Below are 14,813 nucleotides of genomic sequence, written 5' to 3'. Positions count from 1 at the left end.
AATAAAAATAACAAAATCACCTTCATCGTGGTCGTTGGCAGTGACGGTGATGAGGATGAAGCCGACCTCCTCGTTCTCCTCCACGCTCACCTCGTACACGGGACGAGCGAACGCCGGCGCATTGTCGTTAACGTCCGTGACCAAGATCCTGACGTACGACGTGTCTGAGGAGGAGAGGACGACAAACACACTGAACTACTGTGTGTGTCTGAGGAGGAGAGTACGACAAACACACTGAACTACTGTGTGTGTGTGTGTGTGTCTGAGGAGGAGAGTACCACACACACTGAACTACTGTGTGTGTGTGTGTGTGTGTGTGTGTCTGAGGAGGAGAGGGTACCTACAAACACACTGAACTACTGTGTGTGTGTGTGTGTCTGAGGAGGAGAGTACGACAAACACACTGGAACTACTGTGTGTGTCTGAGGAGGAGAGTACTCACAAAACACACTGAACTACTGTGTGTGTGTGTGTGTCTGAGGAGGAGAGGCACAAAAACAATTGAACTACTGTGTGTGTGTGTGTGTGTGTGTGTGCTGAGGAGAGTACCACAAACACACTGAACTACTGTGTGTGTGTGTGTGTTCGAGGAGGAGAGTACCCACACCACTGAACTACTGTGTGTGTGTGTGTGTGTCTGAGGAGGAGAGGTACCACAAACACACTGAACTACTGTGTGTGTGTGTGTGTGTGTGTGTCTGAGGAGAGGATGACAAACACACTGAACTACTGTGTGTGTGTGTGTGTGTGTCTGAGGAGGAGAGTACGCATGAACACACTGAACTACTGTGTGTGTCTGAGGAGGAGAGCACGCACAAACACACACTGAACCACGTGTGTGTGTGTGTGTGTCTGAGGAGGAGAGGCACGCACAAACACACTGAACTACCGTGTGTCTGTGTACCTGAGGAGTGAGAGGACGACAAATGTGTGTGTGTCTGAGGAGGAGAGCATGACAAACACACTTGAACTACTGTGTGTGTCTGTGTGTCTGAGGAGAGGAGTACAACAAACACACTGAACTACTGTGGGTGGTGTTCAGTGTTCGAGGAGGAGAGTACAACAAACACACTGAACTACTGTGTGTGTTCCCAGTGTGTCTGAGGAGTTGAGTACAACAAACACACTAAACTACTGTGTGTGTCTGTGTGTGTGTGTCTGAGGAGGAGAGTACAACAAACACACTAAACTACTGTGTGTGTCTGTGTGTCTCTCTCTCATCTCCTTCTCCACCAACTCACAGAGCTGGCAACCACCTTGACCTCATCTTCACCAGAAACTGCTCCACCTCCAACCTCGATGGTTAGGTCTCCCACCACAGACCTAACCATCACCCTCAACAACTCTGCGGTAACTCCTTGATGACCATCTCTCCCTCACTGCCAACATTGCTGCAACAGCTCGATCTTGCAGATACATGTTGCACAACATCCGAAGGATACGGCCTCTTCTAACCCAGAAGGCGGCACAGGTTCTGGTCCAGGCTCTTGTCATCTCACGCTTGGATTACTGCAACTCCCTTCTGGCTGGTCTCCCTGCATGTGCCATACGACCTCTGCAACTCATCCAGAATGCAGCAGCTCGACTGGTCTTCAACTTACCAAAATTCTCCCACACTACACCGCTCCTCCACTCCCTTCACTGGCTTCCTGTAGCTGCTCGCATCCGCTTCAAGACTCTAGTGCTTGCGTTCCATGCTACAAACGGATCCGGTCCAGCCTACATCCAGGACATGATCAAAACCTACACCCCAGCCCGCCCACTCCGCTCTGCATCGGCAAACCGGCTCGCTGCCCCCTCACTGAGAGGATCGCAGAGGCACTCGCAGAACTCGAGACTGTTCACTGTCCTCGCTCCCAAATGGTGGAATGATCTCCCCATCGACATCCGGACAGCTGAAAGCCTCCACATCTTCCGCCGCCGACTAAAAACACATTTCTTCCGACTCTACCTCGACTAGACGGCGACGACAAAAAAAAACAAACAAAAAAAAACTTGTACATCGCACTTATGACTAGCACTTCATAGTTTGATCTACTTGAAGCTCTTACTTACTTCTAGCTCTTATATGTACCCAAATGTTTAAATGCACTTTTGTAAGTCGCTTTGGATAAAAGCGTCTGCTAAATGACATGTAATGTAATGTGTTGTGTCTCTATGTGTGTTTGTGTGTGTGTGTTGTGTGTGTGCGTGTGTGCACGTGTGTTGTTACCAGTGTTGGGTTGACCTTGTTGACCTGGTCTTGCTGACTCTGACCCGTCCTGTGACTGAACCTCGATCAGATACGAGGATTTCTGCTCGCGGTCGAAGGAGGTGTGAGTGACGATGACTCCGCTGAGAGAGTCAATGCCAAAGAGCTCGGAGTCTCCGCTCTCGTCCTTCAGGATGGAGTAGAGGATCTGAGAAGGAACGTGAGGACATGAAGAAGCTGACGGAGGAGAAGAAGAAGAAGAAGAGGAGGAGGTGTAGATGTTCCTCACCCTCCCATGAAGACCAGAGTCCAGGTCTATGGCCGAAACCTGAGCCACCGACGTGCCGATCTCTGCGCCCTCGGGAACCGTGGCCTCGTACGTGGATGACAGGAAGAAAGGAACGTTGTCGTTCACGTCTGAAGAAACATCAAAGAAAACGAGAGAAGTGATTTCTTATTGCAGGAGAACATGAAATGTGATCAAAGAAATAAACAGGACACAAAGAAAAGGTTCCACCAGGCCTTACACCAGGGTTTACACCAGAGTTTACACCAGAGTTTACGCCAGGGTTTACGCCAGTTTTGGGTTTTGCAGAGTTTACAGAGTTTTACGCAGAAGGTTTACACCAGAGTTTACACTGGGGTTTCGCCAGGGGTTTCACGGCGAGTTTACGCAGAGTTTACACCGGCGTTTACGCCAGAGTTTACGCCAGGGTTTACGCCAGAGTTTACACCAGGGTTTTACCAGGTTTACACCAGAGTTTACCTAAGGTTTTACGCGGGATTTCAGAATCTCGCCAGGTTTAGCCATTTGCGAGTTCGCCAGGGTTTACAGCATAGTTTACGGCAGGGTTCACGCCAGGTTTTACGGCAGAGATAGCGCCGGGGGTTTCACGTAGAGTTTACGCAGGGTTTACACCAGAGTTTACACCAGAGTTTACCTGGGTTTCGCCAGAGTTTACCTGGGAAATGCTAGCCGGGGTTCATGGGGTTTACCGTAGGGGTTTCGCCAGGGTTTACAGCATGGTTCGGCGGGGTTCCGCTGGGTTTTACGGCAGAGTTCCATAAGGGGAGTTTTAAGCCAGAGTTCTGACAGAGTTTGCGCCAGGGTTCCATGGGGGTTCACGGCAGTTTACGTCAGGGTTCACGGCAGAGTTTACGCAAGGGTTTACGTCAGGGTTCACGCCAGGGTTCACGGCAGAGTTTACGCAAGGGTTTACGTCAGCGTTTACACCAGGGGTACACCAGGGTTTACACCAGGGTTTAAATTGGACATTTCTATGAAAATACAATATATTTACTGTATCAGTGATATTTCAGTTTTGGTAAGTAAGTGCAGTCATGTGACTTCTCACCCGTCACATTGATGTAGACGCTGGTGAACGAGGCCAGAGGAACCGCAGCCATGTTCTGCACTCTCACTCTCAGCGTGAAGAACCCGATCGTCTCAAAGTCCAAGTTCTCGGCGACCAGGATGGAGGCAGAGCTGTCGGCCCGGTTGGGTTTGATGTAGAACCGCACCGGCATGTTGGTCTCTGGGACCTGACCCTCCTCCAGGTTATAAGTCACACGAGGGTCACCGAGCGGCGACGTGGCCTTGACGGTCTGAAGAGGAGGAAGTGATGTTGGAGGTGGAAGTTTGTAAACCACTCACTCTCCCACACCAAACCTCATAGAGAAAATCAGTGAATTTAACATCACACACACAGGAGTTGTTGATCCACTGCTGCCTCCATCACTAAGTTCCAATGTTTTATTTTGTCAATTCGGCATTAAAAATTGTTCGCTCACATTTACCTCAGTGTCCCAAAGTGACCACACGAGGCAGCTCCTGTGTCCACGCAGCTAAAATCACTGATTTTCTCTATGAGGTTCGGTGTGGGACAGAGAGTGGTTTACAAAGTCAGTCTAACAGTGAGATCAGAGACTTAAAGTGATGTAGATTTCATGACAAGAGTTTTTTGTTAAGTGACTAAAATCTGTTTTTTCCTTGTGTCCCTGCTGGCAGCCATTTTGTTTTTGTAGCTCAAACACAAAATGGCCAGCTTGTGTTTGAAACTAAACTCACTTATTTTGTCACTTCAGTGTTTGACAGTCTTCAGTCAGATTTACACGACGTCACTCACCACAATCTTAGCGTCTCGGACGGTGTTTTCGGGGACAGTGACCCAGTACTCAAGCTCCTCCCACTGCGGCGGCTGGTTGTGAACATTAGTGATGATGACGGTCAGATCCACAGAGCTGCTGCGGTTTCCTCCATCTGACGCCACGATCTGCTGACTGATCCTGGACGTCTGCAGGGACACCACAGACAGAGGACACCACAGACACCACAGACAGAGGACACCAAAGACAGAGGACCACAGACAGAGGACACCACAGACACCACAGACAGAGGACACCAAAGACAGAGGACACCACAGACAGAAGACAACACAGACAGAGGACACCACAGACAGAAGAGTACATAGAATGCTTGTATCACACATATATGTTAGTTATGGAGGTGTACTTACATATATGAACTTGTTTTCATGGTCACATATATATGTTAGTTATGGAGATACTACACTTTTATATAATAGCGATTTCGCTAGTCACATATATATGTTGGATTATGAGTCTACTTACATATTGGACTTGTTTATGGACACATATATATATTGAATTATGGAGTCTATATTGCACTTGTTTCCTTAGTCACATATATATGTTTGTTATGGAGGTCTACTTACATATATTAACTTGTTTTCATAGTCACGTATATGTTAGTTATGGAGCTCTACTTACATATATTAACTTGTTTTCATGGTCACATATATGTTAGTTATGGAGGTCTACTTACATATATTAACTTGTTTTCATGGTCACATATATATGTTAGTTATGGAGGTCTACTTACATATATTAACTTGTTTTCATGGTCACACATATATGTTAGTTATGGAGGTCTACTTACATATATTAACTTGTTTTTATGGTCACATATATGTTATTTATGGAGGTCTACTTACATATATTAACTTGTTTTAAATAAAAGACTCTATATTGCACATTCTTATAGCCTCTTTTTTCCTTTCACCACAACCTGTCTTGGCAGATGGCCGCACATCTTTGAGTCGTGTTCTGTCAGAGTTTTCTTCTTCTATTAAAAGGGACTTTTTTTCTCTCCACTGATGCTGTACAACATTAAATTGAATTGAATTGAATTGAATTGAATACGTTGAATAAAACAGTAATGAAAAAAAGCAGCCTAAATGCTCTGTGTTCTAAGGGTATAGACAAGTCAAAACGACAATACTATAGCGTTAGCTGAGGCGAGATAAAAGTCGGATCATTTCTAATTCAGCATTTGACACGAGAGATCTGAGTTTGGAAATGTTACGTCTGCGGAAATAACAGTTTGTGAAGAGCTGTTTTTTAAAAAAAGTATTGTTTGATAATTATTGACACAAAATCGAATTCCACATTTATGCAGCAGACAAAGCTGTCAGCGCGAGAAAAGACGGCTCGGCGAGCACACCGTAAGTGCACAAAGATCGTTATTTTTGCAAACCAAGCTCAAAATCTATAACTGCAAACAATGTTTTTGTCTCCTTGTAGACACACACACACACACACACACACACAGAGAGACCATGTCAAATGTCTCCGACATCGACTGTCCATGGAGAGGTGGAAGTGCTCAGACAAAGAGAGTGATTAATTATTCAGAGAGTCTCACTGCAATCCATTACATCACATGCATTATGAATCAGACTGATCTACAGCAGCATCTTCACAATCTATCGCTCCTGACGACGGAACCTGAGCGGCGCGGAGGCAGCTAACATCGTTACACACAAGTGAATAAAGGCTTATAACAACAGAATTGATACGTTTTTAAATTTGCCATTTTATATTTATAACATAGAGCTGTGGTTATAGACTGTCTATACAGTAAAAGGAGATAAAGCTTTACAGTTTTGTAGCCTCATAACTTTTTAAAACTTTCAAATCAAATGTAAACATAATTTACACAACTGACATCATGTCTTATTGGAAAAAAGACCTTAAACCAGCGACTGAGACCATGAAGTCATCAGAAGTAGAAGTAGAAGCTTGTTTTCCCATAAACCAGGGTTCTCAAACCCGCGGCCCTCCACTGAGGGTTCATTTTTCATCATAAATTGTTTGTATTAATTGTGAACTATATGTCATTTCATACCAAACAACACTTTTATTTTGTCGCCTGATGTAGCTGAGATTGACATAGCAACCCCCGCGACCCTCTGGTGGAGGATAAAGTGGTAGATGATGACTGACTTTTATTTTGAAATGTCATCACAACTATTGTTCTTGCAATATCATGATTACGGTGTTTATTTTCAGCAGTGTCACTGTCTGTTTTTGCTGGAAAACACAGCTCTGTATAAATGTGTTGAGTGCTAATTAAGAAAAAGTGCCCAGTGTTTACTTAAGTGGTCATAACATCATCGTTAAAGTAGAATCAGCTCCTCGTCCGTTCAGATTTACTGCTTTTCCATTTTTAATGTCCTCTCTTGTGAGTGAAAGCGTGAACACGTCACTTTTCCAGACCGGATCAATCCTCCGTCTAATCCCGGATTTGACACTCACCTCCATGGTGGTCAGGTTACATCGATGGGTTCCAGCAAACCAGCCGTCAGTGGAGCACTGGTCGATATCCACGTCCTGGAGATTGATGTCCACTCGCACCACGCCCCTGGAAGACAGGAGGTCATCGTTAAGTGACGGACGGCAGCTGGACAATCAAGGCTGTCAGTGCAAAGTGTCTGATGTTTTTACAGGTAAGAGCTGTTAAAAGGTAGAAAAAACTGTCCTCGCTTCCTGAAAATGTCCTCATATCCTAAAAATGTCCTCACTTCCTGGAAATGTCCTCATCTTACAAAGAAGTCCTCACTTTCTGGAAATGTCCTTGCTTTCTGAAAGTTGTCCCTTTCTAAAAATGTCCTCATTTTTCTGGAAACGTCCTCACCTCAGGGTACAGTACAAAGAGAAAACCTAGTTTTTTTTCTGGTTTTATTTTTCTCTTAACTGTCAAAATAAACATGATATAGATTATTATCAAATGTTATTAATGTGGTAAAAACCTGTGGTCCAAGCTTTAAAAACAAAATAAAACTCATAACTAGTGACGTGACAGTGAAGTATGAGATTTTTGTGACTAAAAATAACTGAATAAAAAAAAAACAGAATCATCAATAACGTTCGCTCCTTCACGACTCTGAACAGCCGAGCTCAAAAAACGCCAGAAGCAGCGGAGAGAAGAGTGAAAGAGTGAGAATGAGGTCAGAGACAATGAACGTCTCAGAGAGGACTTTCATTCAAGTTTTGACAAAAATAGATTCTGTGTCTGTGAGTGGAATCGTATCAGGCTACAGTGAAACGCTCACGTCTCAAACTCAAACACATCACGTCACTTTTGTTATTTATAGATTCATTTTGCATGAAAATAAGTTTATATATATATATAGATGTATACATGTATACATATATATCATGGTTTCTATGTCATGAATAAAAAAAGCAGTGCACATCTGGATTAGGACAATTAATTGAATTAAGTGTAACCTGGTGACAAAGGCAGCAAAATACTATATTTCCCCACCTGTGATTTCACAGATGGGGTTCGAGTTTGGTCGATCATTAGTTGCCATGGATACTATTAGTTACCAGCAGCTTCGGGTTAGCGGGGGGGGCTAACGTGCAGTCATGCTACAGTGGCTACACACACAACACTGAGGATGTCACACTGGGGGGGTGTGGTTAAATCTTCGATTCCACCTTTGCTTTCAAAGGTCGAGAGTTTGACGTTCCGGGAACCAAAAGAGAACGTTCTCTAAAGGTTGTGTGAAGGTTGTGACAAAGCAACATTCTGGGAATGTTTATCGTACAGGCACAAAAATTGGTACACACGTGTAAAATATTGGGGTGAAATTTTTTTTACATTATGACCATGATCCAAACCCAACAGGAGGGCCGCCATCTTGGATTGAATGTTCACTTTTTGGCGATTTTGGCGATTTCGCACCAATGGTATTTCAACAAACGAGCATTCGTGCGATCACCTTCAAACATTGTTGAGGTCACCGTGGACAAGTTGAGGATTTTTTTAGAGTTCATTAAGAGTCGAACATAAAGGGCATAAGAAGCAGAGGCTCAGAAAAGGCTGTAGTTTGATTCCCAGGCAGCGTCTTCTCACCAAGCTGTGAGCGTTTACACTCACTGAGCCGCCTAAAGCTCAGTGAAGAGAAAGGTCAGCGTGTGTGAAAGTGAAGGTCAGTCTCTCTGATTCTTTTCATCGCTCTGGCATATGTCTCTCTTCTTCTCTTCTTCCTTTTTTGACCCGACAGCTAAAGCACGCAGGACAAACCGACAGCCCAATATAGAATCGTGTACAGAGCAAGAAAAGCAACAGCAACAACAACAAAAATCTATATTTTATTCCGTTTGTTTGGACGAGTCTTTTCAGACGTTTGCTGTTCAACAAGAACCTCTGTGCTGCCTCACGGTGACCTCAGCCCACGTCCACACTTTTCCTCTTGGAGGTTTTTAGAATGGTGCACAGCTGGAGGCCACATGTGGAGAAAACAACAATAAACTTAGTGGAGGGAGACGTGGTGTACTTGGACTTCAGCACAAGCGTCACGACCCCTGTGTCTATTATTAACCAGTAACTAAATTAATAGTAGCATCAGACATGTGACCTTATTAACGTACTGGAAATGTTCTCACTTTTCTAGAAATGTCCGCACCAAGTTATTTTACAATCGGTGTTTTTTAAAAAATGTCTTCGCTTCAAATAACAAAGGAATCATTTGAGACATTCAAGCAACATCGTAATTTTTGAGGTTTGGGAAACTTTTTCTGCCATTTTATGAACATTAATCCAGAAAATAATCGTCAGATTAATCGAACTGTGACAAAAATTCATCATAATAACAATAGTTAAACAAGTTCTTTGATTTTTCAGCTTCTTTAATTTGAATATTTTCCTAATTTCATTGAAAAACATCATCATTTTGAAGTTTTCAGGACCTTTAAAAGGGTAAATAAAATAAAAAATAAAAAGTAAATACAAAATACTTTATAGGAATGAATCCACTAATCAAGAAAATAATCGTCAGATGAATCAATAATGAAAACAGGAGCACTTCTTTGAGTTTTTAGCTTCTTTCAATTGAATATTCTCTCATTTCTTAGCACATGCACATACATGCACGGAAATTGGTAATTGTGTAGAAGGTCGGGATGAAGAAAAAATTCCGTTATGACCATGATCCAAAACCAACAAGAAGACCGCCATCTTGGATTGAACTTTGACTTTTTGGACGATTTTGGCAATTTTGCACCAATGGTATTTGTATGAACTTGTCCAAGAGCTGGAATGCGATAATTTTCAAACTTGGTGAGGTCACTGTGGACAATATATATATGTATATATATGTATATATATATACATATATATACACACACAAAGTGTCATCAATGTAATTAAAATGATTAAAACGTTAAATGTTATCTGCAGCGTTCTGTCTCTGAATGTGTGACTCGTTCGTCTAAGCATTTTGACGAAGATGGTTAGTGATGTGGTGATATTAAGCCGGGACACTGAGGCGTGTAAACGCCTCATCCCATCTACTGCTGGATGTTGTGGTTTCCATGGCAACGCCCCGAGTCAAACCACCCGCCGTCGCCTTGTGGTGAGAGAACAAGTGAACTGAGAGCAGGAAGTGGCAGAGGAGCGAGAGAAGAAGCTGCTGCCACTGCTGCTGCTGTTGAGTGACAGAAACACCACAAACACAAACCTTCTCCTGTAGTTAAAGACTTTAACACAACTCCTTCATTAGTGGGTAACCATAGCAACAGTGTGGCGGTGTTATTCGCCCTAATGCTGACGGGGGAAGCAGCATTAGCTATAACAACAACAGAAACGACACATTTTAGTTTTATTACTTATGTCCAAAAATATGTAAATATACACTTTTACTAAATTTAAATTTTTCTACTTTTGCTCGTCTTTCGTTACAAATTAAAGGACAAACACGATATTATGAGCCATTGTTGTCACATCTGACACCATTTTGGCTCCATATGAACTCAGTGAGGAACTGATGGTTTGATTGTTGTCCCCATGTTCCTGTGACCTTTGCCCTTTGTCCTGACTCCAACCTTGCATATCAAAAATATGAATCCTGTACATTAATGAACAGGTTGTAAAATGTAAGATTTAAGATTTTATAGCTTTAAAAAAGTTTGACTTAAAATTGTCATTATGGTGTTAAAGTTGATTGTGACTTTTAGACTTTTAGTTTTCGGGTTAGGATTGTGTTTAAGTTAAGGGTTGGACATTAAGTTGTGATGGTTAAGGTAAGGGGGTTCCACAAATGTGTGTTTGTGTGTGTGTGTGTGTGTGTGTGTGAGAGTAGAGGGGCGTGGCTTCTCCTGTGGCAGCTGATGAGTCACACCTGTTTCCACTCATGATCCACCTGTGTATAAAAGCTCAGTCTTATATATAGTCACATAACTCCTGATTCTCTTGTCATGTGCTTGTGGTTTTTAGTATTTGGGGTAATTATTTTCTGGGCTTTATTTCATTTTGTTTTCAAAAGCAAAAGTGCAATTAGGAACAACACAATTTGTTCTTTATTATTCTTATATATTTCTATCCTTGTTTCATGTTCTTTGAATAGTAGTGGCTGTAACACAAGAATTTTCCCTCAGGGATCAATAAAGTATTCTGATTCTGATTCTGATTACCAAAAAAGCTGTAATTCAGTTGTGTAGGAAAGTGTAAAACACACAGTACATGTTCTATAAAATGTACATATTTCAGTTATTAACCTTGCATTTTATTAATTTATTCATCTTCTTCCACTTAATCTTCCACATGAGGGTTGCTGGTGCTAATCCCAGCTCGTAAGTCTGTATATAAAGTACCTAAAAAGTAGAAGCACAAGCATGTTACCAGAAAATGACTTTGGTAGAAGTTGAAGTTTGTAATATTACTTAAGTAAACGTCTTAAAGTATAATACATTTAATGTACTTACATATCAAAAGTCATTTTCTGATATAAAATGTACTTAAGTATCAGAAAAGTAAAGTTTCAGAAGTAAAAATAAAAGTGACATGACAAACAGCCACTGCTGTCCTGCTTTATTCTCATTTATGGAAAATTAAGTCTAGTTATTTTTAAACCCAGACTCTCGTCTACACGTTGTTTCAAAACCCAAATGTATATTTATATTGCCTTTAAAAAAAAGCAAATTATTCTCCTGGCTACTAAAATGATGACTCTATTTACGTCATAAATGTTTTGTGTATTTATTGTCCTTTTATCGTCGAGAAAACAACAAAACCAAACAAATGACACAAATGTTGCCACAACCACTTCGCAAAGTCTGTTTTGACTGCAACAATAACAAAATATTAGTCAATTATTAAGTGGATTGCCAACAATTACCATAATAGATTGATCAGTTTGAGTGTTTTTTTGTTTTGTTTTTAAATAATTAAACCAATGTGAATATTCTCTGGTTTCTTTACTTATATAACAAAATAACTAATTAAAACGAAAAATTAACCAATCAATCTTGAAAATAATGAAAACAATAATCATTATTTTCACTATAAAGGCAGTAAAGTGTGATATATAAAGCTGAAAAACAATTTAATCTATTACTAGGAATAAAAAAATGTACGTCAACCTAAAAAGATAAAACAATGCAGAATCACAATATCGGCGAGAAAAATCGCAACGATTCAGACTGACTTTATGATGTGAAAAGCTCTGACAAATGATCTGATGTAACAAACATAAAATGTCGTAAACGTAACAACAAAAACCACATCTCTTGAATCCATCATGGCTGACATGTTGTTAATGTTAATGTGTTAATGTTGCTCTCACACACACACACACACACACAGAAAAGTGCTGCTGTGGCACATGTTGACCAGGTGTGCGGGAACTGATTTACAGTTCCTTGCTCCCGGTGGGGAAAGCGGGCGAGTGCTGCGCCGCTCTCTCTTTGCCTCCACTTGTGTTATTAATAAGTGCTGCTCGGCTTCTGCCCGAGGGCAGACTGACCTCGCTGTTTCCCACCACAGCTGCCACCACTGCTGCCAGTGCTGCTGCCGCTGCTTGTTTTGCTGAGACATTAGCTCCATTTCAGTTCTCCGTTTTGTCATAAAACAGAAAACCATACGACCGTTTTGCTTTGAGGTTTCATTTTCGAGAGTTAAAAGCAGAGCAGAGAAAAAATAAAGTGAGAGTTCTCCCTTTATCTATATGAAGCGTGTATGTTTGTAGGTAAATTATTAGCATTATTATTATTATTATTATTATTATTATCATTATTATTATTACAACAAATAAAAGATAGCAGAAGATGTTTGAGATATATTTACATATTTAGTCCATATCAAAATGACAAATCTGGACTTACGTTACAAAGAGTACTGAAATATTCTACTCAAGTAAAAGTACCACTATTTTGATTTTGTATTTTACTTAAGTTAAAGTAGCTTGTTTAAAAGTAAGAGTAAAAGTTATTTAGTTACTTTAACAACACCAAACTAAGTTAATTAACACCAATTCACCTGTCCTCATCATTCATTCACTTGTCCTCGTCATTCACCTGTCCTCATCATTCATTCACCTGTCCTTGTCATTCATTCACCTGTCCTCATCATTCATTCACTTGTCCTCGTCATTCACCTGTTTTTTAATTCTGGCCAATATTTTGACTTTTGCTTTTTTACTCGGTTACGGTAATGAGCAGCATGGACAAACCCTGTCATGGTAACAGAAGGGTTATTATTTGCTTGGCCTGTATTGCTTAAGTCTACACAGAGAGCTAATATAACTTTTTTTATTATTTACCAGCACTTTTTGTCCGGCTTCCACCTCTCCAGGCAGTCTTTCACATCGCAGCCAGAAAAGACATATGGCGTAGAAAATAACTTGTGAAAAACAACAAACAGAAGGAAAAGGGAAAGTTTAAGGTAATTTATTATTATTATAATAATAACAATAATAATAATGATGCATTTTATTTACAGGCACCTTTCAGGACTCTCAAGGTCACCTTACCAAAAATAATTACAGAAAGACAACAATAAAAACATTTTGACTACACGTAATATAAAACAATTTAAATAAAACAATTAAAATACAGACAAAACAGTAACAGTAAAACCAGATAGATTATGAGGGGTAAGCCAGTCTGATCAGAGTTTGTTGAGTTGGACTATAAGTTAGACGGGTTGTGTCACACAGGTGTCATACGTAGTTTTGTCAGTTGGATAGTGTGTGATGGCAGAAGAGAGGCTGTTAATATGAAATTGAGTTTCGGGAGTGAGTCAGCAAGAGTGCAAAGAAAGCGGGGACAAAAGAGAGTGGGATGTCTGCCCTCCTTTCCTGCATCCCTTAATTAAGATTCTTGACATGTCTGAAGGGAATCCTAATTTGTTTTTTTATCCATTCATGCCCCTTCCTTCCCTCTCCCGTCTCCTCCTCCTCCTCTCTGCTGTCTCTCAGGCATGTGCGTTGGACCCCATGCTGGACGACTCCGTCATGTTTGCCAAGCGTCTAAGGACCCTGGATCAGCCCGTTACTCTGTGTGTGGTGGACGACCTCCCCCACGGCTTCCTCAGCCTCTCGCAGCTCTCCAGGGAGACGAGGGAGGCCGCCAACGTCTGCGTGGAGCGGATTCGCGCCGTCTTCACCCAGGAGGACACTCCCCCGGAGCCACGCAAGCACCGGAAGCTGGAACGGACCGACGGGGGTCTGTCAGCCTTTCCCGGAGAAGCGGCCTCTCTCTTCATTGGACCCGTTGAAGAAGAGGAGGACGCTGTCGGGCGCGGGGTCAAAGTTATTGACGAAGAGGACTTAGTTACTGTTGCGGCCCAGAGCAACACTGATGCTGGTGAAATTGGAGCTTAAATGAGGTTAGATTTAAATTAAGGGACTGCTATTCACATGTGGAGTGAAGGAAGAGACTAAATCAAAGTAAGACAAATGTAGGCAGTTTTGTGCCTAAAAGACGGAACGATAAAACACAGAAGGAAGGAAGGAAGGAAGGAAGGAGGTGATAAAGGGGAGTGCTGGGCTTTTAGGACGGAAATCTAACCATAACACTCCAGTGAAAACAGAAGAAATCTAACCATAACACTCCAGTGAAAACCCACGAAAGACACGTTTAAGAATAACGTGGTCATTTAGAAGCTACTTAGATCTAGGACAGCACTCACACACACATGTAGCGCACATTTACAGTAAGTAACAGAGCTGCTGTCGGGTTTAAGCAGAGCAGAAGATTTCTGGAGACGAAGCCTGAATGGTTGATTCATTGAGGCCGAGCCAGTGGTCTGTGGCCCCGGTGAGAAGACCGTGGGCACATTTTACGCTTCTGTATCCAGTCGTCTCCCATCAAAATGGCCACTTGTCCTTTACAGAGCTGCTCTAAATCACATTTAATAGCTGCACACTGTGTTCTCCATTACAGTGGTTTGGCATTCAATACAGCTCACTCAGTGAATAATAAATGTGTTGACTTTCTCTGTAATAGAATTACCAAGCTGAAACACAAAGACGAG

General features: G+C 41.8%; 1 protein-coding gene across 1 annotated transcript in view; it reads right to left on the bottom strand.

The window, feature by feature from the left end:
- The window catches only part of si:dkey-22o22.2 (neural-cadherin), an 81,886-nt gene extending 69,503 nt beyond the window's left edge, over positions 1 to 12,383 (bottom strand). Inside the window, exons 1-7 of the mRNA XM_044034192.1 lie at positions 12,304 to 12,383; positions 6,809 to 6,914; positions 4,318 to 4,542; positions 3,547 to 3,796; positions 2,481 to 2,608; positions 2,213 to 2,399; positions 21 to 164 (exon numbers count right to left, since the gene is read on the bottom strand). Coding sequence (XP_043890127.1) covers positions 21 to 164; positions 2,213 to 2,399; positions 2,481 to 2,608; positions 3,547 to 3,796; positions 4,318 to 4,542; positions 6,809 to 6,914; positions 12,304 to 12,383 — 1,120 coding nt within the window. The remainder of the gene's footprint in view (positions 1 to 20; positions 165 to 2,212; positions 2,400 to 2,480; positions 2,609 to 3,546; positions 3,797 to 4,317; positions 4,543 to 6,808; positions 6,915 to 12,303) is intronic.
- Positions 12,384 to 14,813: the final 2,430 nt, after the last annotated feature.

Source organism: Solea senegalensis, linkage group LG9 (genome assembly GCF_019176455.1).
Source record: "Solea senegalensis isolate Sse05_10M linkage group LG9, IFAPA_SoseM_1, whole genome shotgun sequence".
Lineage (NCBI taxonomy): Eukaryota > Metazoa > Chordata > Actinopteri > Pleuronectiformes > Soleidae > Solea > Solea senegalensis.
This window is presented reverse-complemented; position numbering and strand designations above follow the sequence as displayed.